Source organism: Gambusia affinis, linkage group LG11 (assembly GCF_019740435.1).
Source record: "Gambusia affinis linkage group LG11, SWU_Gaff_1.0, whole genome shotgun sequence".
NCBI lineage: Eukaryota > Metazoa > Chordata > Actinopteri > Cyprinodontiformes > Poeciliidae > Gambusia > Gambusia affinis.
The window spans coordinates 10330936-10355553 of record NC_057878.1 but is presented as its reverse complement, the minus strand read 5'-3'; the positions used below and the strand labels follow the sequence as shown (position 1 = coordinate 10355553).

Sequence of the window (24618 nt, the reverse complement as noted above, 5' to 3'; positions counted from 1 at the left end):
TGTCCTCAGATAAACCTATAGATCTGAAGCAAGGAGGCAAGGAGTCCACCTTAAAGTCATTCCTGCCAGTCACACCGAAGCCAAAGCACCAACACCAGCAGCAGACAACCACAGTGCTCCCCATAGTTAACAGTAGGTGCTACGTAGCTTTTAAATGATTCGCATGAACCGTAGCATGTACAAAACACAACACAGAGAGTTTCATGTTTGCCCAATTAAACATAGCCATGAGCGACAGAAAAAAAGAAACACATTTGAATTTTGAAGATCTGGGTGTAGACCATAGCAGGTGTTGTGCTGGGTGGTTGTAGACAAAGGCCAAGGTTGTAAAATAGGAGGACACAAAGAGCTGCCAGAGACTGCTGGCTGACCCCAACTAACCCCACCTCCCATCTGTTGTTGCCTTTCTAGGCAGTCGTTTTGATCTAAATGAAAACTCCTCCATATTCAGCTCCTTGCCTGCGTCAGACGTAGACATCATGGGGAAGAAGCGCTTTATAGGTAAAGCTTTATCAGGACTGTTTTACAGCTTTATCGGCCTGGAAAAGGAAACCCAATACTCTTCCTGTTCCTATTCACAGCTCCTCATGTCATCTACAAGACGGACAAGAAGCCAGATGAGCCGTGCTCCATCACCTCCTCCATGGCTTATTTCCCTGATGAGGAAGGAAACGATCTGAACGTCACTGGTCCTCCTCGCACACCGCCGTCCAACCTCACTGTGGTTACTGTGGAGGGCTGCCCATCCTTTGTCATTCTGGACTGGGAGAAATCTGATAACGAAACCAGAGGTACGCGGAAGGAACTGTCTTGGATATTGAGCAATTGACATATGGAAGGTAACAGCGCAAAAGGACAGGCAAAGTATTCAGCCCTGCTGAGCGAATACATTTCTAGAACCATCAGTCAAAGCTCCAAGTTGTGATACGTCTATACCAGCCTTGCAAAAATAGAGACTGAAAAAGGTCCTAATTATTCTTTCGAAAATAGCCCAGGAACAGTAGAGGGGGACTCTGTGAACATTAATCTTTGTTGTGAAAGATAATTAATTGGATTTACTTCTGGACTTTGACTTGGCCATTCTAATACATGCTTCAATTCCGTTGTAACTCTGGCTCTACTTTTAGAGTTGTTGACCCATCAACTTTAGGTAGCCTTACTTCCCTTGCTGAAGAAATGTAACCTATAGAATGATGCTGCCATTACCTTGTTATACTCTACAGATGGGGTGAGATGTTCAGTGTCACTTTATGTCCATGCAGTATTTCATATTGTCACAATTCAACAACATGGTTCTGTTCTGGAGACGACTATGGAGCCACTCGGGACAATATAGGAAAGAAAAATTTCACATAAAATCAAAAAAATTATGGCCAACCTTGACTATCCTCTTCACCAGACTGAAAAACTTCACCTTCAGTCAGAGTCTTCTTCATATTTGCCTCCAATCTCCCAAAATCATCACACTATCTACAATAATTCTTCGAAAAATTTTGAGTTACAACATTTCATTTCCCTTTGGGATCAATGAAGTATTTTTGAATGGAATTGAATTTGAATGTAGGCCAGGATGTTCTGTTCCTCTCGTCTGGCTAAAGTGTGTATTTCCACGTGTTTACTTCATCCTCAGCGTGGGTGGTAGGCAGGCTGTAAATTTGACTTATTTCTTTCTCATAATTAGTCTTTGTTATATTTAGACAAAACAGGAACCTAGAATTTTGTATTCGAGAAAGGATGAGGAAATCAACTTGTTGAGAAAAACGTTGAATCAGTGAACACAGTAGTTTGAGTTTGAGTCATTCAAGGTTACCAAAACATCCCACTACAAGTCACTTGCAACTATTTCTAACTGGTTAAAAGTGATTTCTGTCTTACTTGAATACACATTTTGACATGTAAGGAAAATGTAATAATAAAAACATATGAACCACTTCATCAAGTGAAGGAAATGTTTGTACGCTTGTGAGAAATTCATTTATTTGATTCGGACCCTCACACCATTTTCTATCCTCCTTCAAATACTTTGTTGAAAATGACAACATCTGACATGTTAAAACTGTTTCTTTGACTTGTTTTTCAGAGTATGAAGTGGTATCAACAACCACCGGGCCGAATGGACAGGAAGTGTCCATCCTGACGACCAATCAGACTCACACAGCCGTTGAGAATCTCACGCCTGACAGCAGGTATGCCGCAGACACTTCATGCATCATCCATCCTACGTCTGGTCAGTTTTAGATACAGTCGAGAATTACACTGACGATTGTAACTCAAAGAGAAATCCAAATGCTTTGTTTGCATTGAACCATGTTAGGGCTGGACACAGACCAAATATTTTCTGAGTCACACCAAACACGTGGCGATAAAGTGGGTCGCTGAGTTTTAAACTAAATCCTAGCATCTCTGGATGCTCACCAGAACCCGTCTGGGTTGGGTTAGTTTGGCAGGTCGTTGCCAAAACATCTGAATGCAGCAAGTGGAATAACCACCACGAGTGTGTGTGTGTGTGGGCGTGTGTGTGTGTGTGCGTGTGCGGGTGTGTGCTGGTTAAAGAGTAAGCCCATACTCATCTGTCGAAGACATTAAAACATGCTACCTCCCAGCTTAGGAGACGGTTGGTTTCAGATGAGAGAAGACTCACAGTTTAGATTAGGCTGTTTCATTATTTTTATCTGTGTAAATGTCTGATTTATTTCATTTTTCACATTTATTTTTGCTCCATTTCAGCTACGAATTTAAAGTTACACCAAAAAATGAGCTTGGAGTTGGACCATCTAGTGATCCTGTCACTTTTAACACAGAATCAGGTAGGTTCTAATAAAACATCTGATTTTATTGTCACTTAAAAGGAAGAACAATTTCTTATAAATTTGAGCTGTTGTATTGTAGTTTTGTGATGCTGAATGCTTTTTTTTTTTTGTAGTCAACAAGGTTTACTAACCAGTTGCTACGCTGTTAATTTTACCCCTCCTTTGGGTTTCAGTCATTAACACTCAAGTCTTTGTAAACTCAGTGGCTATTAAGAGACTGCTTTCCAAATGTCTGGAGTTCAGCAGCACATTTTATTACCGTACTTTGATTTGCACTCCGTTTTGTTTGCAGCCGATCCACGCGTAAGCGAGCAGGCATCAGGTGAATGTTTTGTTCCTTTTTTCAGAGTATTTCGGTTCTCTTCGTACGGTGTGTTAAAGTCTTGCATCTTGTCACAGGAAAAGATGCCATCTGGACTCAGTTCCCGTTTAAATCCGATGCCTACTCTGAATGTAATGGAAAGCAGTACATAAAAAGGACCTGGTACAGGAAGTTTGTGGGAATCCAGCTCTGCAACTCCTTGAGATACAAGATCTACTTGAGTGACTCCCTCAATGGTATTTATACACAATATGAACAACTGCTTAAAAAAATAGAAAAACAAGCTCCGAATATAAATTAGAACTGATCTGAGAAAGCGAAACAGCCTTGCTGCTGTAAACAAATGGTAACTCTTCCAATTCCAGGGAAGTTTTACAACATCGGGGATCAGACGGGGTACGGTGAAGACCACTGTCAGTTTGTGGATTCCTTCCTGGACGGTCGAACTGGAACCCAAATGTTGGCTGACCAGCTACCAAGCAGGCAAGGTACGGTTCATAAGCATGAATGTTTTATTCCTTTTCTGCTTCTAACGATGTATTTCAGCTGTTGCTCTTGTGCACAAATTTGCAACTATTTTAAACGATGAGTTCAAACTTGCACACCAAGTGCTCTTTTCACTCATCATTCAAGCTGTCTGTTTTACCATAATTTCACACAAGAATAAAGAAGGGCTGACATAAATCAATAAAAAATTCGTGGAGCACATAAAATAGATGAATTAACACAAACTGATGTTTCAAAGCCTTTATTTTTGTTATATATGTTGATTTTCTGCTCGCAGTAAATTGAAACACTAAATTTAAGGTTAGAATGTCACACCAGACCAACAGAAAACCCCTGAACATTTTCAATACAGAAATGTGGTCTTAATGAAAAGACTGCTTACTTTCAGCTGAAAGGTTGCTATTTTCAAATGGCACTTTAATCTGACAAACAAGCCTCATTAGAAAGCATGCTCTAATTCATTGAATGTGATTCAGAACATCTGACAGGAGCTGTATTTTGCTCATTCATTACCAGTTTGTCTGTTATCTCTTGTGATGAGGATGCTCATCTCCTTTGACAGGGTTCTTCAGAGCGTTGAGACAGGAACCGGTCAGCTTTGGACAGATCGGAGGAAAGTCTCATGTGACATACGTTGGCTGGTATGAGTGTGGCACACCCATACCTGGAAAGTGGTAAAATTCCCCATTAGGTGCTTTGGATGATGACTTTATCAGCGGTGAGAAGGAAGACCTCACCGGACTTAAACCCATCTTCTTGGACAGCAATATCTGTTAGATTTTTTTCCCTCCAACCTTTCAGGTGTGAACTTTTAAAGGATTATTGGAGTCACATACATAAAACCTAACTAGATTTCTATATTTATGGGGAAAAAAACAAAACAAAAAAAACAAATCTCACAATGGATGACAGAACCAAAATAACATACAGCATTCATAAAGATACTGTTGGGAAGCTGGCTCCCAAATAGTATTAACTTTTGTAATAATATTTATCGAAGGGTTATTAATGAACAGTCTGTCTGCAGTCAAACGTTTGAGATGTTGAAGGAGAAAGAAATAGTCAACACGTCTCTGTCAGAGAGCACGTACTGTAGTTATAGGTGTACAGAAAATACTGCTTTCACGGTACATGTACAGTGCAAATACATAGACATGCATAACTGAGCTTCTGCAGCCACTAAGGGACTAAAATCCGCTGCAGATTGCACAATGTTAAACTTCTGTTCATATATGTATATGGTGTCAAAAATGATATGCTTCTCTGCTTTAATACACTTCTGTGGCTCTCACAAATCTTGACCTTAAATGTAGGGCAGCCAAAAGTTTAGAAGCAGCATTTGAGATTTTTTTTGGTTTTGTTTTAAAGGCAAGTACATGTCAAATTTATGTATATCTAAAACATATTTGTTTATTTTAAATCATTACGCAAAATGTAAATATCTTGATATTGCTCACAATTTTCTTTCCTGATTTTACTTTATTGTGCAATTTATAATTCCAGCAATAAATCTTGTTTTTATACTTGGTTTGCTGTTTTCCTTATTGTGAAAGCATTGGGACAATTTAGATACAGATTTCCAAACTTCTAACACTTTTTATATCAATAGAAACGACTTGTTCCCCCCTCAAACAGCTGAGTTTACACATGTTAGTACTGGGCTACAAATCTGATTAACAGTTAGATTTATAGCATAAACAAGCTTCAACACGTATTAGTTTTATTTTGATTTCTGAAGAAGATGTCAAGACTCTGTACTCTGATTTGCGACACTCAGCAGGGCCTCGATCTCTGCTTTGATAAAATGAAGTTGTATCATTGACTTTCTGAGCTGTAATACTGGGAACTTATGGCCCCAGTATTTCTGGAGTAGCTCTGTTACTTTAGTTATAACTTGCTCTAATAATATTTTTTTGGTTTAAGAATTGCGTTTTCAGACAACCACTCCCCCCGGTTTTCGATGATGTGCAGCTAGAAGGATTTCTACTCTCACTCCTACTCAGCCTTTGGAGACATACTAATTTTACCCGAGTTATTTACCCCGACTACTCACTTTTTAAATAAAACTGCTACATTTATTTCAGCTCCAAACTAGCAGACATGAACAGAGACCTATGAATTATTGTTTCTTGTGTTTATCAGAGGATCTGTAATTGCATTTAAAGGGAACAGACAGTGGTGTGAAAAAGTGCTTCCAAATTTTCTTTATTTTATTTTTCGTTAGCAGGTTTCTCACACTTAAGTGTTTCAGAGCATCAAGACTTTGGGATGGCCTAGTCAAAGTCCTAACCTGAATCCAATTGAGATGCTGTGGCATGATCTTAAATGGTTGTTCATCTCCAATCATTATATTTTAGACTGTTTTTAATTTTTAAATGCAACATTTATTGGATTTATTAGAAAATGCTTCAGGTGTTTATTTTATTTTTGCTAATGTCTCCAAGGTAAAAGACTACAGCGATGTCAGCCGAGATCAGGAAAATGTGTATTTTAATATTTTCAATGCTTGCCCTTTACACTTCAGAGTTCATCAGAACTTCTCCAGGTTATGATAAAGATTTAAATGTGTAGGTCTGTAACAAAATAGAGAAAGCACGTCAAGTTGAAGATCTTTAAATTTTGTTAAGTGCATGATGGGGCACATGAATACAAACATAACAAACATTAGCTAGCAGCTGCTAAGAGATTTCAACGCTTACGCTTTACTAAATTATTAATAACTTTGTGTATTCAGACGGTTTCACATGGTAGACCAAACCACATATTCCCATGTCACAAGTCCCAGCCAAGCACAACCCACAGGCAGGAAAAACAAAGCAGAAATAAGCAGCATTACTGCAGTTTTTCCAAAGCAGGGTGAGAAGAGGGAACGGTCCAAACCATACTTAACAGACGTGAACTCCGAAACCACAGAGAAAAAAAAAAAAGATTAAGAAAAACCCTGAATAAAAAGCTGCAAAACATTAAGAAAAGACAAATGACTCAAACTGGGTCTCAATTCTTTATTAGATTCAAGAAAAAGAAAAAAAAAAGAAATGTTAACATTTATACATAAACAACTAATATAATTTGAGAGAGGAATTTGATTTGATATACATTAGTAAAAACCAGTGAGAAGAAAGAAAGGAACACAAGCTGTGCTGGAGGTGACCGATGGTAAGAAACTAAACAATAGAAGCCTTCATTTCCTAAACCGGTAGCTATAGTGTTCCCAACATGGGGCAGACACATTATTAATACCAACATGGTGGTGAAGTTAATCAAAGAAAAACAAACAGGGCTAACTTTTGTCATGGTAGTGTCCTACACAGAGTAAACTCAAAGCTGTTGAAGAATTTTATCACAAATTCTGATCCCACTCGCAAAACAACATCTTATCATGAAAAGGACGAAGAACAGTTTGTGCAACAGCATGTTTTGGTCTCCCAGGTGTGCGCATACAGACCGGGTCTGTTGTTACGACGACAGACACAGGAGGGCAGAACACCCGGCGGAGGTGGCAGGAGAACAGAGCGAGGGGTAAATAATGTGGGGAGCAAACATCAGGACCAGAACAGAGAGGTGTGTACAAACACTAACCATCAGACAGGGAGGGAGGGGTTGCCTGTTTTTCTTAGATTTGGACTTGATATTTGTAGAGCAGTAGACCTTTTTTTCCTGCACACACCTTAAACAGTTGGAGCCACATAACGGAGGGGATGGGGCGAGGGATTATTATCTCCTGCTACTGCCCTCTTTTACCGGTACCCAGGTCCCGGCTGAGTGTAGCCCTGGCCATAATGGGGGCGGTTGCGGGCGTAGGGATTAGCGGCGCCGGGTGGAGGAGTGACGGCAGTGCCTGGCGGCGGGGTGAAGCCCGGGCGGGGTTGAAACCCTGAGCCAGGCTGGGAGCTCGGCGGCATGCTGTAGTTGGCAGGCTGGGAACCCTGGGAGGTATAGTTTTGGGCAGGGAAGGCTCCGGGTGGATACTGCTGAGCTCCCTGAGGCTGATGAGGCGGCGGCTGCTGCTGCTGCTGCTGCTGCTGCTGCTGCCCAGTCTGGAAGCCAGGAGTTGGGGCTGGACCGGGGCCAGCAGCCTGAGAGGAGGGCGGAGGGTAGTTCTGAAACTGCTGCTGAGGCTGTGGAGGGCCAGGCTGAGGGGCTCCAGGCTGAGAACTGTATCCAGCTGAAAAGTAGGAGGACATCTTATGAATTTTCTTTAAGGATTAAAATTTTAATTTGTTATTTGTCAACATTAAAACAACCATGGAAATATGCCAGACTTAGCCTGTCAGTCCTCTGGCAGGTTGATGGTAAGAGAAAAAAAAACATTTGACACACGCATGGATGAACACATGATTAATCATGGTGCAAGTTAGCAATTATAAAAAGGAAGTCAAATCCCAAAAAAAAAAAAAAAAATGGAACTCCCCTCCATCTGTTTCAAATGTAACAATTGCCAGAGCTTTTAGTCATCCATCCATCCATCTTCTCACACCCTTGTCCCTAGTGGGTTCAGGAGGGTTGCTGGTTCCTATCCCCAGCTAACGTTCCGGGCGGGAGGTGGGGTTCACCCTGGACAGGTCTGCCGCAGGGCAACACAGAGACATACAGGACACACAACCATTCACACACACACTCACACCTAGGGAGAATTTAGAGAGACCAATCAACCTGACAGTCATGTTTTTGGACTGTGGGAGGAAGCCGGAGAACCCGGAGAGAACCCACCATGCACAGGGAGAACATGCAAACTCCATGCAGAAAGACCCCGGGCCGGGAATCGAACCCAAGACCTTCTTGCTGCAAGGCAACATCTCTACCAACTGCACCACTTTGTGGCCACTTTCAAGTGTTAAAATTGTACATTTATGAATCAATATGCTATGCCACTAATGTTATATTAAGTGTGAATAACTGTTTGTTTTTTTATGTTGTGGGCCCCAGGAAGAGTCGTCATTGTCATGGCAACGAGTAGTGAGGATCCAAATAAACAACAACAACAAAAAACATTTGCTAATGCAAATACAAAGATTTTAATTTAAAAACATGAATGAATTTTTGATTTTTTAGAAGCTGATATTTGAATGATTTTGTAAAAGAATTCTTCCATAATGATATTTTGCAATCCCTTCCTACTAGCTGCTCTTATTTGTCATATTTGATTGTAATTGTAATTGAACAGCCTCTTAAAGGTGGTTCCTGCTCCCCTGGAACCAGCTCCTCACACAATAGATTATATAAGGAAGAATTGTAGCATCCGAGTAGAAATTTGAGGCCTCTACTGCCAGATTATTTCTAAATTACATGAATACAGAAGCATTTCTCCTATAATCCTGCCCAGTTTTCATCTTACCAGGATACTGCATGGCGTACTGCTGCTGCTGCTGCGGTGGCGCACCTGGCTGCTGAGGAGGGTATCCACCTGGAGCCTGGTACTGCTGATACACCTGACCTGAGGAGGCAAACAGTATCGTTACAAACACTCCAAATATAAAACAACTACTTCTCCAAAACAGCATTATTACCTAATCTATACACCAGATCGGCTAAACATGGTATAAATCTATACATCATGCCCTACATTTTTGTAGCGAAAACCAGAAATCTAGCTTCATTTTCAGGTTTCTTCTTGCAAAGCCTCCTCAGTTCCTTTTCAGAGCTCGTTATTCCAGATGGAAACGCAGCACTTCAGTCAACAATTAAAATCTATTTAGCACAATTAGTGGGCTAACAACCCTCCATAAAACAACTGGAGTATGGCGCATAAATTACATTTATGGACGACAGGGCGAGAAAGGTTTTATAGGCCCTGCTTGTTCCAGCTCATCCCCACAGATCAGTCAGCTTGTATAATGACCAATTTCTTACGGTGTCATGGCTTCCGGTGAAATTACAGTTAACCGAGCTTCTCCAATTAAGGAGCTCATTGCCAAATATATCAGAGACAGATTTACACCTTCTTGACATCATGATTTTTTTTTGGCTCCCTTACATATTTTTTTAAGAGATCAGGTGGTATTAGGTTTGTCTGTATAACATCTGTAGATGTGTGCTCAAATCGTCATGGAAACAGACAAATTCTCAGTAAGGGAGCAGAATGCAGGTGCAGGTGAGTAGCTAAAAATGTGGAAAGAAAGCACCTTTTTTTCTGTCTCACAGCAAATAAACAGCTTCGGTTTGCAAATATATGAGCAAAGCGACTTCTTCTTCAAACTGAAACTTCATTGTTTGGCATCATCACATCTTGAAGTGACCTGAATATTTCTCAAGAGGCATCTGACTTTCTGATACATTTACTTTTTTTGCAAAAAGAACAGAAATATATAATTTATTGCTTAACCACAACACAGCTGCATGATTTTATCCTAAGATATGGAAAAAAACAAAAAAAACATACACACAATACATTCTTCTTCTCCCATCAGGTTTTCCATCAAAGGTTCAAGTGTGGAACACACATGCAGAGACTTGGCAAGTCAGTCTTTTCCCTAAAAGGCAATTTTACTTCCAGATCTCACATTGGGTATAGAAGTATGGTGATGACACAAGCAGCTAGAGAACAGAGCAGATGAAATAAAAAAAAATAATAAAAAAAGCTAGACAACGATCTGAGATTTTATGGCTCGCTTCTTACCAATAGAGCAGAAAAGGAGCGAATTTCAGCTTTCACTCCATTTCTCTTTAGGTTCTGTGAATAAAATATATTTTCTACGATCAAATGTTAATAGTTTCAAAACCTGCCCAAAATTACAGAGCTATACAGTACGCTCCTCTTGGTCATGACGCATAAGTAAACTCCAATAAAACCCATCAAAAACAACACTAGCATAGCTCATTTACTGCTGTACTGCAAAAACTATTTTGTAAACAACAGACACCATTGAAGCATCACATATTATTCATCTTTATCCAATTAAATCCATTCAAAAACAAAAGCTGCCAAGAAAATTCAGAGAAAAAAGCTCAACTATAAAAAAGGAGCCTGTCCGTTATGATCATGTCTATTTGTGGATTTGTTTTGTGTGTGGGTTGTTACTGCAAACTATTTGCAATAAATTTGGTTATTTGTGTTATTCTAAAGTATTTGGAAGGAAATTCTGCTTGGGAAAGTACTTGACTCGCTATTGGTTGTGCAAAGCAACCAATCCTGGAGCGCCATTCCTTTTCCTTGGCACTGACTGGCTGTACACTCAAGAGCGAAAATAAGGAAGTTAGGTTTTCCGGTAGCGCCAAGACGGTTGCCACTGTGAGTAATAATGCATATTAAGATACATATGGTGTTTCAAATATTAAATTATCACTTTACCCTCAGCAATAACTTCCAATAAAACCAAGTAAGTATGCAGCGTTCACTGACTGAAAATAGAGTGGCCATTTAGTTCCTGATTGGCCAATAACTGGACAAAAAGCGCTCAATTCAAGGCAACAGATTTTTCTTTGTGATGCGTCTCCAACATGTTAAAGATTATCCATAATTCAATAGATCCAGTGTTTTTTCATGCATGTCATTTAAGTCAAGTATCCACTTATATCTTCTCACAACGTTCTGCATTAGAAACACCTCAACTAAATACTTGGTTTAACTATCATGTCGCCACATGAACATCCACACAGTGGTCTTTACTGTAAGAGGAGCCATATGTGTGAAATAGTTTGGTTTTTTTCTTGTGTTGTCATCATCTGTTGTCCATTATGAGCACTGTTATGTAAGATTGATGGGCAGATCTGAATGTTGATTTCACTGGAACTTAAGAACGTTTTCTCTTTAATCATAGAAACTTGTTAAAATTGATACTGTGGGAGTCATCAAAACAAAATCCTGTTTTGCAACGAGTATTTCACACAAACAGGACATCTGTGTATTTGATCAATACATGTCTAGTTTTTTTTTCTTTTGCGGGTGCGGCGGGGGGGTTGCACAGATTGAAATTATTACCACAGTTCAATCAGCATCAGAAAGAAAAAAAGAAAAAATAAAAGGGGCAAATTTTTTACCATTTGTTCACAAATTGTTTTAGCAGCATTCTTAAGTTAACAAGCAGTCCAAGGCTCCATTCAAAATGACTTCTGGCTAACACAAGTGCTCTGTTGGCATTCAAACTCTAATATTTCAGTATATAAAATATTGTGCGCAGACTGGCTGGTCTGATTTGCCTCAAGGCTGTCAGACTGCAACCACAGAAAGTAGTAAGAGAGTGAAGAGTGAAGAAACCACAATGTAAAAGAGCAGTCTGTACAGGGGCGGGTTTATGGTCTTTGTGTGCCAACCATCTGCAGCCTTGGAAGTGAGGAGAATAAAACCACGGGACAGATATGAAGACAAAATACTTAATATTAATAAAATATTGGACATAAGAGATTTATTTATTTGTACAAAATTGAAAAAAACGATATATCCAATCACAGCTGAAAATGCATCATAGGAAAACAATCGTTTTGCACTGACTTAAAGGGGAAAATGTTTGCCTACACACAAAGAGGTTGGTTCTGCTCCATGGATGACAATCAAAACTTATTGAAATGCAAACTGATTAATGATCTACGTGACGAGCTGTTCAAAAACCTGTAGGCTAAAACTACTCTGGCAGCAAGCAAAGCAAGATTACCACCAGGTTTAAGAAACAGAGCTAACCTCAACCACAATGCTTTTCTCCCCAGCACTTAATTCACCAGAACCTTTAATTTTACCCTACATTTTCTTACGTGGCACGCAGAACGGGACGTCGTCACAAATTACATCCACCGATGCTGACGGAACCGTGGCGTTCAGGGAACAACGATCCACACAACAGCATTGACGATAAACGAGATTAACAATGGTGAAATCAGATTAATATGACATTATTTTCAGACTTTTTTTTTTTTTTTTTTACAGCCATGCAGAAATGTTGAAATATATAGAATTTTAAAAAAAGCACAGCTTTTTTAAAAACGTTGTGGTTTTAAGGTATGGAACTATAGCACCATACAGCCTTTGTAGCATCACTTCCAACCGCTTGGAAACGTGTAACCACAACAAACTTTAAATAACTTTCTCCATCTTGTTTACTTGCCTATAAACATGAGAGAGAGCTTCTTGGTCACAAGTAGTTTGTACTACTCCACAGATTTCTAATAAATAAAACCTGTGCACCAAGAGAACGTTGACCACATAAAGCAGCAGCTGCAGCCTATCTGCTTCTTTCAAGCTCGGTGAACAAAAACCTGCACCTTATGGTTGCAACATGCATCTTAGAACATAAACACCTGAAGACTTTCTAACAATAACAGTTGAAATCCCTAAATATGGCTTTGAAGAGAGCATCTACACAGTCATTAAAACAAAACATGATTTGATTGATACTCCCACAACATTTAGCTGTTTCTATTCACATAATTGAAAGTAATAAAGACTGTTCCTGTTTTATGACTTAAAGTAAAAAAAATTTGGAACTGCAGAGATGACCGAAACCACACACAAAGTTAAAAACTAATGGGTCATTTTTAATTTTCTCTAGCAAAGATGTACAATCCTTCATTGGTCTATATGAATCAGGCTTTTGGCTTGGGCCAAACATGTAGGAGTCTCAGATTACACACCGAGAAGAGTAATGGTAAAACCTCTGACTAGTGAGATAACTTCCTTGGATACTTTTGTTTATTTTTTGTTTAGGATTGCGGTGGTGATTTTCATTCAAAAACACTTACGACATCACAAATGTGAGTCCCAAAGAAAAAAACCCCCCAAAAAAACAAAAAAAAACAAGTCTATAAAGTATGAAGTTATGAGTAAGTGAGAAACCAAATCATGTCGATGAGAACTAGAATGAATAAAGCGCATCTTAAATTTGCTATAAATTTCAGTTACTTTTTCCCTGATAAGGTTCATTCAATTTCCCAAATCTAAACTATTTTGATCAGAGACGATCTATTTCTGAAATTAAAAGCAAATATAAATACACTCCTGAAAATGGATAAGCTGAGGACAGGCTATAAGCACTCATCCATGGAAGTCCTATATTACTCAGCTATTTTATCTGCGTCACATTAGCTAGGCATTTGGCTTCTAGTTTTAGCTCTAATGCAGTCTTTCTCAAACTGTGGTCTCCAGACCACTTGTGGTCCACACGCACCCCCTAGTGGTCAGCAAGGTACTGCATTTAAAAGACTGTTTATATGCAGCTCAGCTCAGAGTGATGTGTACAGTTAGCTTGTCAAAGGCTTGTGGTTAAAAATACTGAGTATTTTTGAGTAAGTGGCCTAAAATCAGATCACAACAGCTGTTGTAATTTTTATTTAAATTAAAAAGGATTTATCAGTGAATAATTACAACAGATAAAAACAGCTCGTAGAATAATTTCTGGTGCAGAAGAGCATTTTTGTTACTGCCAAACCAACTCAAATCTATTTTTCTTTTATTGTGCTTCTAAATTACAAACAGCCCCAAAATGATGTTAATGCACACAACACCTGTAGTGAAGAACAACTTCTTTTTTTATTCCCACGTGTTTGATATCATTGGAAAACCTACAATCTACACTTTCAGAATCTGAAATAATTCAAAACGCCATCGACATGTTTATGGTTTTCACATTTCTAAAACAGCACCAGTTCTCAATAGTTAAGAGACTAATACTAGACATATTTAGATGATATATTTAGATGTTGTGTTATTGCGGGGGCACGTTTAAGTTAGGTGGTCTTTGAGAGTTTGTTAAATGGGTTAAGTGATCCTCCGCCTGAAAAAGTTTGAGAAACATTGCTCTAGAGTAGCTAGCAAAAATTCCAATTAGGAGTACAAAAAAAAAAAAAAGACAGATTAACCTGAAGATAGTGTTTATAAGTTGGTGATAACTTTGAAATAATGTGCCATCACAGCTGTAAAACAAAGGACCACTCCTCTTTCTCTATTGGGATGTTTCTTACTATTGAGAAATTATGTCTTTTTTTTTCCACTCCATTAATCAAGGGGATCTTTGTGGGACAGTTTCTTACCATCAACTCCAGTGGGGGGTCCCTGTTGTACCCCGACATAAGGAGCCTGTGGCTGAGGGGGCACTCCTGGCTGAGGCGCTGCAGAAGAGGAGGAAGCAATGCTGTCAGGAGTCCCTGAGCGCTCCTCTGTTGCAACAGCAGGGGGAGCAACTAAATTATTTGTTTTGTTTAAAAAAAAATAAAAATAAAAAAAAAATAAAAAAACGAAAAAAAGACAGAAGCATGTTAAGACACAAAACTGAATGCTTTCCTGGGAAAACGTCCCAGTTGCGTAGTGTGCCGTACCTGGGGCCTGGTCCTCGCTCAGGCCAAAAGCAGAAATGACATTCTTGTTGACCTCGTCCTGGTTTTTTAAAGGGTCAAAGGCCGACATGCTGGCTGCGCTGACTGGAGGAGCATGTTTCGCTAGTGAGTCTGCCGTCAGAACTTTGCCTTCACGCCCATCCACTGATTCAAGAAGAAAGCAATTTTAAGACGGAACATTTCAAAGACCTTAAATGCAAGTAACAAACAGTACTTAGAAGTGTCAAGAGAGCATTACAAAAACAGTAACAGTAATAGATTCATACAAAATCTTTGCTCACTGCTCTGATGTGGTAAGAACCCATTTCTGCTCTTATACTGCTTTGGTGGAAATTAATTGTGCATAAGACGTTCAGAGAGCTGCTGCTGACAAATATCCTGCTAAAATAATCAAATGTATGTTTTAATAGAGACTTGTAAAAAGTGCCTCAGTCTGGTGTCAGACTCTATGTCAGACATATTTCCTTCAGTTCTGCTTCCAAAATAAATGAAATACAAGCAGCTGCTACTTTTGGGGAGTTCCTCCAAACTATTCTGGTCAGACCTAACAGGAAGAGAGAAACAAAGAGAAGTCTCTCTTCTGTTAGTTGAAGATATCTCAAGTTAAGGTGAGTTGCTCACCATTTTCAGGCGCTGTGGAAGGCATTCCAGACTCTGAGGGCGGCTCCAGGCTGTCAAGGAGGTTGTTGACTTTATTCCTGAGCTCAATGAGCTCCCTGCGCAGATACTTCACTTGACTGGATTCCAAAGGCCGCGGCTGACCATTCACTGCAAATAAAAACAATTACAACATTAAAAATGATTAAAGAATCAGTCATATACTGGCAGGATTGTGTGCAGAATCCTGCACATAACCCAATGTTTCTTTGCACAACAATTATCTTCAACCCTCGTCTTCCCACTCTGAACTGACAGAGAAAAATATGAAAGAATGAATAAAGTAGACATTTTTCCAAATCAGTTCTTCATATCAGCTTCCTGGTGTTTGTGGAAGCGGCTCAGGGCACAACGCCCCGGTTCAAGATGTTGGCTATTCTGAGATCACAGGCATGATTTACGCCTTCCAAACTTGGCACAAGTTCAAGGCAGTAATCTCCAGATGAGGTCATAGCATTTGATCCAAAGCTCGGGCTTGTGCCGATTCCCCCTCGTTTCAAAGAAGAAAAACATCTTTCAGTTTTTACACTAACGCATGGTTCGTATGTTTTTCCCCACAGTAAAAGTCAAGCCCTTTCCAAAAGTTTGAAAACTTTTTTAACTTTTCCAGCACCACACTTTGGAATTAAAAGCAATACAAATGAACTAAAGAACACATTTTTAATTCATTATTTCATTATATAATTTATAAATAATATCTTGTGATGGCATTGTGTATAGCATGGACAAACTAAAACGCAACAAAAGTTTCTGTTTTGATAATTCTCTCACATACCCTACTCATCTGACTGGTCTGAGAACAAACCACTAAATGAATTCAATTATTTTAACATATGAAATATAAGATCTCCTTTATTTCAATTACACAGATCATTAAGTCATTAAGCATAATAAATATTATATTGAACAAAAGGATTTGTGTTAAGGTAAATGAACCTCCTGCTCACATAATGCTTAAACACTATAAATAATCACCTGACCTTCTGTGTAGAGTCTTTTCTCATCAAACTGTGCAGATGGAATATCAAGCTCTTTAATGGACTTTACATAGAAATCAAACACTTTCCAAAAAATACATTTCCTTACTAGACATATATACACTGGAAAATCCGTAGTAAAACAGAAAACTCATTGTTAATAAATTATGAATATTAAAATGTACAGTTACTAAAAACTACTGACAGAAGCCTTGACTGATATGACAGGGCAGGCATTACAGGTATTGTGAAATAGTAACACATCTAACAGCTACGGCTAAAATGAACAGGGCTAGCGCAGAATTTAATTAGGCTTTATAACCCGGTCTAACTGCCACAACTGGGTTTTGTGATAAATCTGAACACGATTTGTTATTATTTGTTTGCTCATCCAATGCTAGGAGACACAGTGAAATTCCACAGAAACTGAGTCACAGGGCAGAGCATTGAGGAAAAAAAAAAAGCTCGACTGCCCTCCAGTGGCAGGCTGATGGAACAGCATAAAGTATGAAAATTTTATATCTTTTTGTGAACATGTGAAAAAAAAAGGAAAAAAAAAAAAAAGCTTACCAAATAATGTCAATTTGAGTATTCTACTGCATTGGATTGCAAAGGAGAGGTCAGAGCTGTCAAAAATGGTGATGAGGTCATCATCTGGAAGTAGAAAAATGACAAACAAAATGAAAAAAAAAAAAAAAGTGTTGAAGTTATATGATACAACTGAGGTAAACACGGTTTGCATTCAATTCAGAAGAGAGGGACACACCTTCATCTTTGTATTTAATGGTCACTTCATCATTACTCTGCAGCTTGCCTCTGAAGACACGCTGCATCATCAGCACCAGCTCATCGTATGTGATGTCTTCATTATGGATAGGGATGCGTCGAATGTCGTCACCCAGCTGGGCTTTGATGATCAGCTTGCCACTCAGGTCCAGCTGGCCGTTCATGGTGTCGTCTGATCTCTGCTGTTCCCACTGCCTTACCAAGGAACAGGAGGGGAACGTTTAAAAACACTTCGTCTTTCCTTATTATACAGCTCAAAATTCAACTCTTAAAACACCGGAAATAAGAATTCTAAAAAAAAGCTTTATATAACTATGTTAACTTTTTTTAATCAATTTCTTTGTTATGATTATTTACTATGTTAAACCACTGAGGCAAAGTAAGGTAAGATCATTTTATTTATATAGCACATTTTCAGCAGCAAGGAACTACAAACAAAACAAACAAAAACAAAGACAAACAGATAAAAGTACATAGCTACATATTGGCTCCCCATGGTTCATAAGAATAAGTAGTTAATAATTTATAAACTAGTAGGGGTTTCTCTGGATTATTCTTCTGATAAAACTAATTGTTGGTTCTCCATGTTTGGTTCTAGTAAGTATAAAACTACATGTTGGTTCCAGTTGTTCTGGGTTGAGTTCATAGATTTGTACAATATAAAGCAAAATGTTAGCACTGAGGTTAGCGAATACATTTATTAGACAAGCTCAAATAAATAAACTGGGTAAGACAGTGGGTCTGTGAATTGTAAATGGGTCGTTATGTTTAGGCCACGAGCATGAACAGACTTGCTGTGTATTCTGCCACTCCAGAGTGACAAAGAAAATATGCGCGTCTCTGCATCAACTAGTAGCAAAAGTAGAGTGCTAGTGAAGTATGTCACCTTATGTAAAGCCCCAACTACACTGCTTCACAATATAACTGTTACTATTGTCAGATATTTTAAATTGATTGTGACATTTTGCAATAAATATCCCTTCTGTATCGAGCGGATAATAAGCCTGAAAAGAGGGGGGAGAAAAGATGAGCTATCAGGCGACTGTCCTGGTTGATGAACACCACTTTCTCTCTGTGAGGCAGCTTTACAAAAATCTGAGAGATGCCGGCCATGAGGCCAACAAAATCAAGCAGGAATTCCTCAAAACGTATGTCAGCAGATCAGGTGATTGGCTGCAGTTATAAGCATGCAGGACCACAATATGTTACAGTGAAAAAGGTCAATGCTATTGTATTTAGCAGTTCTTTATTACGCTTACTTAAGCTGGTTATTTTTGCTTTGAGGAGTTCCAGGTGGACTCTGATTATTTGAAAAGTCTACCAAAATAATAACATCAGAGATTTAATGAACAGAAGAGTCTAAGGGTCAGACATCAGCCTGTGAAGTGGCAAAGACAGCCTTCATGTTGACTTTGACCAGAATGCTCAATCTTATTGATAAGAATGGTCTTTCACCTTAATTTAACATAAACCATGACAATTTATTGCAATCATCAGGATTCATTTTATTCTTTATCTACATTCCCATTCCTACTCCATCAGCTTTTAGTTTATCTAATTTTCTTATAACAGCCTCCCCATTGCTGGTTGTGTTTTATATGATTGGATTTTGATTACCTATATAGATATCAAAGAAATAACTTAGGTTTAGATTTAAACAGAAAAGAATTAATCTCAGAGTAGACTCAAAAACAACAGAGTGGAGAAAACAACTACATTTTTTGTCACTAATCAATTTTAATTATAATTTGATTATTTTGGGAAAACAATCCAGTAACATACACAATTTATTTGACAAGGCAGAAAAGCAAAGCAAAAGTAGAAATCTATTTTTTAATTTTATTTTTTTACACATTAACATTACAGGAGGGGTACGATTATTATTAATACTATGGAAAAATAGAAATTTAAAGAGAGGTAATGATAAACTACAACTGATGATGTTTGCAAACCCCAAATAATGGAGATATATATCATTTGGGAATAACGAATCATCAATAAGTGTTGCTGTTGCAGTGAAGTTCCCTTTTGTGATGAGGTTAAGGTTCCATTTTCAGAGGAGCATTTATATTTGTAAGGCTTCATACAGCCTCAAAACTCTGTATGCAAATTTACTTTAAAACAAAAAAAAAAGAGGAGGATTTATCAAACATGTTCCAGTGTGACGTCTGACATGAAATACTACAAAATACTGTGATTATGTTAATCTTGCCCATGCCCAGTTAACATCAGCCGTGATCTAACATGTCAGTTCTCATCTTCCTATAAATTCAGTTTCTGAGAGGTTTATTCAAAACAAAGCCCCACTGTGGGATTTATTTGCAGAAATCCGACCGCTTTGGCAGTCCTGACCAGATGAGTAATTGGCTAGATGCTAAGGATTGTGTTGTTGCTAACCTTTAGCACACAAGCAGATCAAATGGCGACAACGAGAAACTGATTTCTTCTGTGATTTCATGGAGCAAAAAATCTCTGGAATTTTATGAATAAAATATTGGTGCATGCCAACTTTGCGTTTATTGGTGGCAAAAAAGAGCCGCCCAACTTTGTTTATCACATTAACAACAACGCACTGTGACTGGTTAAGTTTGACAATCCAGGCCTTTTCAGTACTAGACAAGCTAGGCAAGCCGAAAATAATACACAATCACTTAAGAAAATATATCTATAACAGTATGCAAATGAAATAAATTATTTAATTCAATTTCAGTTTACACCAAAGGTCAGTAAGAATCGACTTAGATGTGTTTCTACAACTAACAAGCATATACAGCTAGGTAAAAGTCTATTTTAAAATCCAACAGTGTATTGACGCAACACACTGTTGGATTTCAAATAATAGCAAATATGGGTAACTGAAAACAGAAATTTTGCTGAATCAGTCTATGGGTGAACCAACGCACCGTTAGCTACATAGTTAGCAAACGAAACATTAGCCAGATACCGCTAAGTACTAGCAGCTAACATACAGTGATGACATAGAAACTGCTGAGTGATTACAGCTAAACATTCAAACCAATGGTATTTTACCTGAATCAGACGACTTCACCACGCTGTGTTTTCACAGGTTTCCCCGAACCGTGAAGTTCTAGTTTGTTAGCTGGCCTAGCTAAGTCCAGGAACCAGCATCAGGAAGTGTCATCCAGTCTGTCAACGTCAACCAGTACGTGGCATTCTCTCCGCGCAGCCGCAGACCGCCTGGAACAAAGTGTGTCAGGACTACTCCCCTCTTAATTGAAGAGATGAACAGGATTACATATCTTTTATAGTCAATATCTGGAATAGCTTGAAACCCAACCCACTGCACTGCACAAAGAGGCATATAAAATTCATATTCTTATTTACTGATCAACAATAATTAGAATATCACTGTTTGGGATTCACCCCTGTTTAAAAGAGATTGACTCACCAATATCTACATATCTAAACACAATACTTAAGTAACTAAAAAGCCTGTGACCAACTAAAGTACTCCCTGGACAAAATGTAACATTTTTTAAGCATCTGTGAAAGTGTATAAAACACAGCACATTAACTGCTGCTGTTTCTGTAAATGAGAGAATTATAGTAACTGATTTCAGAATTTGTCAAAATCTTGCAACACAGATGACCACAATTTGGTGGTAAAGACACATCACACTGCTTGTTTGCATGTCCTTTTTAGTTAGTTTTTCAAATTAAGTTACCATACTTTGTATTAAATTAAGCCAACTATATTGATGCACTGTGCTACATTTATTTTGATTAGTTTTAATACAATATTTTTAGAGACATAAACTAAATGTAATCAAGAAAACATACAATAAAAATTTTTTGTTTCTACAAGTCAAAATGAAGTAGCGTCATTAGGGTGCTTAGAATAACCGAGCAGACAGAGGTTGTGATGATTTTATTTCTTCTTCAATAGATTTTTCTCACTAAAAATAGAGACATAATCATAATTTACATAACATAATCAAATAAGAACAAACACTGGGAGTTTAGAAGCAAAATGTATACACTGACAGCTTGTGTCTTTGTTGTTGTGTAAGCATGAGCAAAATGAAATCACTGTAACCTGAGTTCTTAATTGGGAGAAAAGCAGAAGCCATTTCATTCATTACTGCAGACACAAGATGCAAGCTAACCTGCTACTTATTACTGTTCTAGGATCTTAAATATGTTATGCTGTGACCAAATAAATGCAACGGAATGAAACTTACAACATAAACATAACATTTCCAGAAGCAATTCTTTTTATACATTCATTTCTTCTTCTTTTCCTGAGTGGCATCAAACCATGAATCTAAAAGTTTCTTCATGTAGTATATTTGCCATGCATGCACTTGAACAGCAACCACCATGATGAGGTACATAACAGTCACAGCAGAGAAGCCAAAAATGAAGCGGTAAGCTTTTCCATGGCGATAGAGCTGCTGAGCTACGGGAAACATCTCCATGCCACCATAAATGAGAGGCGCCACAGAGAAAAGCCCTGCACTGATCATGGATATAACCAGATAGCTGATGTTATTGTTTGGGAGTGACAGGCTGCTGCAGAGCAGGGGGATGAGGCTGAGCAGGTAGGGGTACTCCCACTGGTATGGTATGGACACAGTGTCATGTGACACCAAGTCAAAGTGGCTCACAATCACTTGTGCAGCCACTAGCAACCAGATCAGAAGGTGGACCCAGTTCAGCTTCCGAACCTCTGACTTCAGGGAAGCACTGCAATATAGAAAGTCAGCATTCAGATTGTTGTTTGGATATTGAAAAAAAGTAAATATTATCAATAGGAACTGTATACTTGCCTCATCTGGTAATGTGGGGCCACCTTTTCTCTGGGTTTGAAGTCAGTTCCATTTGTATTGGCTGTTCTGGGGCCAACACGGGATGTCATGTTCGGACGATCCTGTTCCACACGAAATACACAACTTTACACAACATAAGCTGCAAATATTTCTATTTATTGTTTAGACAGAAAATATAAAAAGGTCAAACACAGATAATTACCTCCTACAATAATAATAATTTTAGGTGTTAAATAGATTTTTAAAAAGTGAGTGTGTTGTGAAATGCCTTGCAAAAGTGTTGCGTTGTATAATTGTAAAGTGGAAGTAAAAAGAAAATACAGTATACATAACATTTGTTGACCTGCTTAAAAGCAAATTTTTACAGATTTTCTTCTAGGAAGGTCTTATATTTCACTGTTTGCAGCGGGCCACAAACTCTGACAAGCTTCTCTCCCCACAGCATGATGCTGCCAATGCTGCCATCATCACATAATACTGGGAACAGTGTGATCAGAGTGTGTTAGATTTTCTCCAAATGTAGTGACTTTCATGTTGAGCTAAAAGTTTATGAAAGTCATGTTGAGAACTTGACTTTCATGATCTCAAAGAACATGAAAGCCTTTATGTTCTTTAAGATCCAGTTTAGATCCAAGGAGATTCTTCTTGAATCTAGATGACTGATAGAACAGAGCACTGCAAGAGCAGATAGATAGATAGATAGATAGATAGATAGATAGATAGATAGATAGATAGATAGATAGATAGATAGATAGATAGATAGATAGATAGATAGATAGATAGATAGACAGACAGACAGACAGACAGACAGACAGACAGACAGACAGACAGACAGACAGACAGACAGACAGACAGACAGACAGACAGACCGACAGACAGACAGACAGACAGACAGACAGACAGACAGACAGACAGACAGACAGACAGACAGACAGACAGACAGACAGACAGACAGACAGATAGACAGACAGATAGACAGATAGATAGATAGATAGATAGATAGATAGATAGATAGATAGATAGATAGATAGATAGATAGATAGATAGATAGATAGATAGATAGATAATGAATCTTTCCATAATCTGTTCAAGTGTGCTCGTGAATGAAAACAAGCCATATGCCTTCGCAGAACAGCTGTATTTAGATTAAGATTATAATAGATAAACATGCTAACTTTAATGACAAATAATTTACCATATCAAGTTGAAGCTGTCGAGTACGAGAAATTAACAAAGTCCAAACCTTGTTAAAAAGAGAGAACAAAACACAGCTTTATTACATCTGGCCAGATGGAGAACCCAGAGAGATCTGAGATCTGACTAGACAAAGGAATCACTTCTCTATATATACTGTTTAATGCCCTTCGTACACAGACAGGGTGTCATCGCTGATATTCTAAAAAAGCTTATCAGATTAATACACATAGTGAGAAAAATGCAACCTTTAGTTAAAAACCAATTTCAGGCAGAATATTCTGTGCCTAATAAAAATCACTCAGCCGTTGGGTCTGGTCTGTCACTCCGGAGGTATGATAGTTATTTACTTATCACACTGGAGCAAACTTGTGAAGGCTAGAAGAGAAACAATGACTCTGTAAGTCTGAGCAAAATATAGTAAACTGATTAAACATTGTAATATTAACATTAAATAAACTTCTTATAAAAGTAAGCATACTGTGAATAATTATTTTATTCCACAAAGCGTTGCCTTCTTAAGACCTCAGTGAATTTATATTGTTGTTTAGTAACTAAATATTTAGTGAAGGAAATTGAATGCCAAACTTTTCAAACCTTCACAAAAAATGAAAGTAGTTTTATTTCAGAGCTGCAGTGATGTAAAGCTTTTTGCTGGTTTATAACATTCCAATAAAATACGATGAGGCTTTTGCATCATGACAAAATGGGAAAAGGCTTACTAAATACTCTGCTGCATTTATGCAATGGTGTAAACAGTTGTTTAGATATAAACCGAAAATGTAAGACCGAGAATAACGACGATGGCGGAAAGCAGGGAGCGCGTTAGCTGCTGAGCCCGACTATTTCCTGTATTTGCTTAATTTGAGCAGGTGCGCATTAAATACTAGACTGGCTTCGAGTTAGCGTCCTCAACAATGCTTAAATATCAAGTCATGTTATGATTCATTACACCGGTGGGTATTTACCTACCTCTGGACAAGCTCGGTGGTTGAATGCGTTGTACAGTAACAAAAGATGTGACGAAAAACAGGACATGGCAACGCGCATGCGCACGGTCGGATCGCAGCATCAGCATCCCCACTCCGACCCAAGATTTGACATATGTTCTGATGAGCAGCTATGATAAAGCGAGGCGCAGTTACAAGGATTTCAGTCATTTCAAAAATACGTATGACATTAACTGGGTTGGAGATTGCATTTTACATTTTATCTCCAATTCATATGAATTCAATTCGGTTCTATTAAATTATTTTACCAACAGAATCTCCAATGGAAATTAGAGAAGCAAATAAATAAATATATAAAAACAGTGT

General features: G+C 38.3%; 3 protein-coding genes across 15 annotated transcripts in view; 1 reads left to right on the top strand and 2 right to left on the bottom strand.

Annotated features, from left to right (window-relative positions):
- LOC122839263 (target of Nesh-SH3) overlaps positions 1 to 5162 on the top strand; it is a 30903-nt gene extending 25741 nt beyond the window's left edge. For all 7 annotated transcript variants that reach the window (XM_044130669.1, XM_044130668.1, XM_044130667.1 and 4 more), the window contains 9 exons: positions 10 to 132; positions 412 to 501; positions 582 to 791; positions 2081 to 2186; positions 2728 to 2807; positions 3103 to 3132; positions 3210 to 3368; positions 3498 to 3620; positions 4202 to 5162. In XM_044130669.1, the coding sequence (XP_043986604.1) occupies positions 10 to 132; positions 412 to 501; positions 582 to 791; positions 2081 to 2186; positions 2728 to 2807; positions 3103 to 3132; positions 3210 to 3368; positions 3498 to 3620; positions 4202 to 4317 (1037 nt within the window). In that variant the 3' untranslated portion in view covers positions 4318 to 5162. The remainder of the gene's footprint in view (positions 1 to 9; positions 133 to 411; positions 502 to 581; positions 792 to 2080; positions 2187 to 2727; positions 2808 to 3102; positions 3133 to 3209; positions 3369 to 3497; positions 3621 to 4201) is intronic.
- Positions 5163 to 6627: 1465 nt separating this feature from the next.
- tfg (trafficking from ER to golgi regulator) lies at positions 6628 to 20557 on the bottom strand. 6 transcript variants are annotated; one of them, XM_044130656.1, is made up of 8 exons: positions 20349 to 20557; positions 17299 to 17509; positions 17103 to 17186; positions 15520 to 15666; positions 14881 to 15042; positions 14596 to 14745; positions 8975 to 9073; positions 6628 to 7804 (listed from the first exon to the last, which is right to left on the bottom strand). In XM_044130656.1, exons 2-8 carry the CDS (start codon positions 17480 to 17482, stop codon positions 7377 to 7379), a joined length of 1254 nt encoding a protein of 417 aa, XP_043986591.1. In that variant the 5' UTR covers positions 17483 to 17509; positions 20349 to 20557; the 3' UTR covers positions 6628 to 7376. The 6 variants fall into 6 exon arrangements, with proteins under 6 accessions (XP_043986591.1, XP_043986595.1, XP_043986592.1 ...); XM_044130660.1 differs by having other exon boundaries at positions 14596 to 14673; XM_044130657.1 differs by having other exon boundaries at positions 17299 to 17513; positions 20349 to 20556.
- Positions 20558 to 21196: 639 nt separating this feature from the next.
- jagn1a (jagunal homolog 1a) lies at positions 21197 to 24343 on the bottom strand. 2 transcript variants are annotated; one of them, XM_044130654.1, is made up of 4 exons: positions 24275 to 24343; positions 23304 to 23351; positions 22109 to 22209; positions 21197 to 22025 (listed from the first exon to the last, which is right to left on the bottom strand). In XM_044130654.1, exons 1-4 carry the CDS (start codon positions 24338 to 24340, stop codon positions 21563 to 21565), a joined length of 678 nt encoding a protein of 225 aa, XP_043986589.1. In that variant the 5' UTR covers positions 24341 to 24343; the 3' UTR covers positions 21197 to 21562. The 2 variants fall into 2 exon arrangements, with proteins under 2 accessions (XP_043986589.1, XP_043986590.1); XM_044130655.1 differs by lacking the exon at positions 23304 to 23351.
- Between the last annotated feature and the right edge of the window lie 275 nt (positions 24344 to 24618).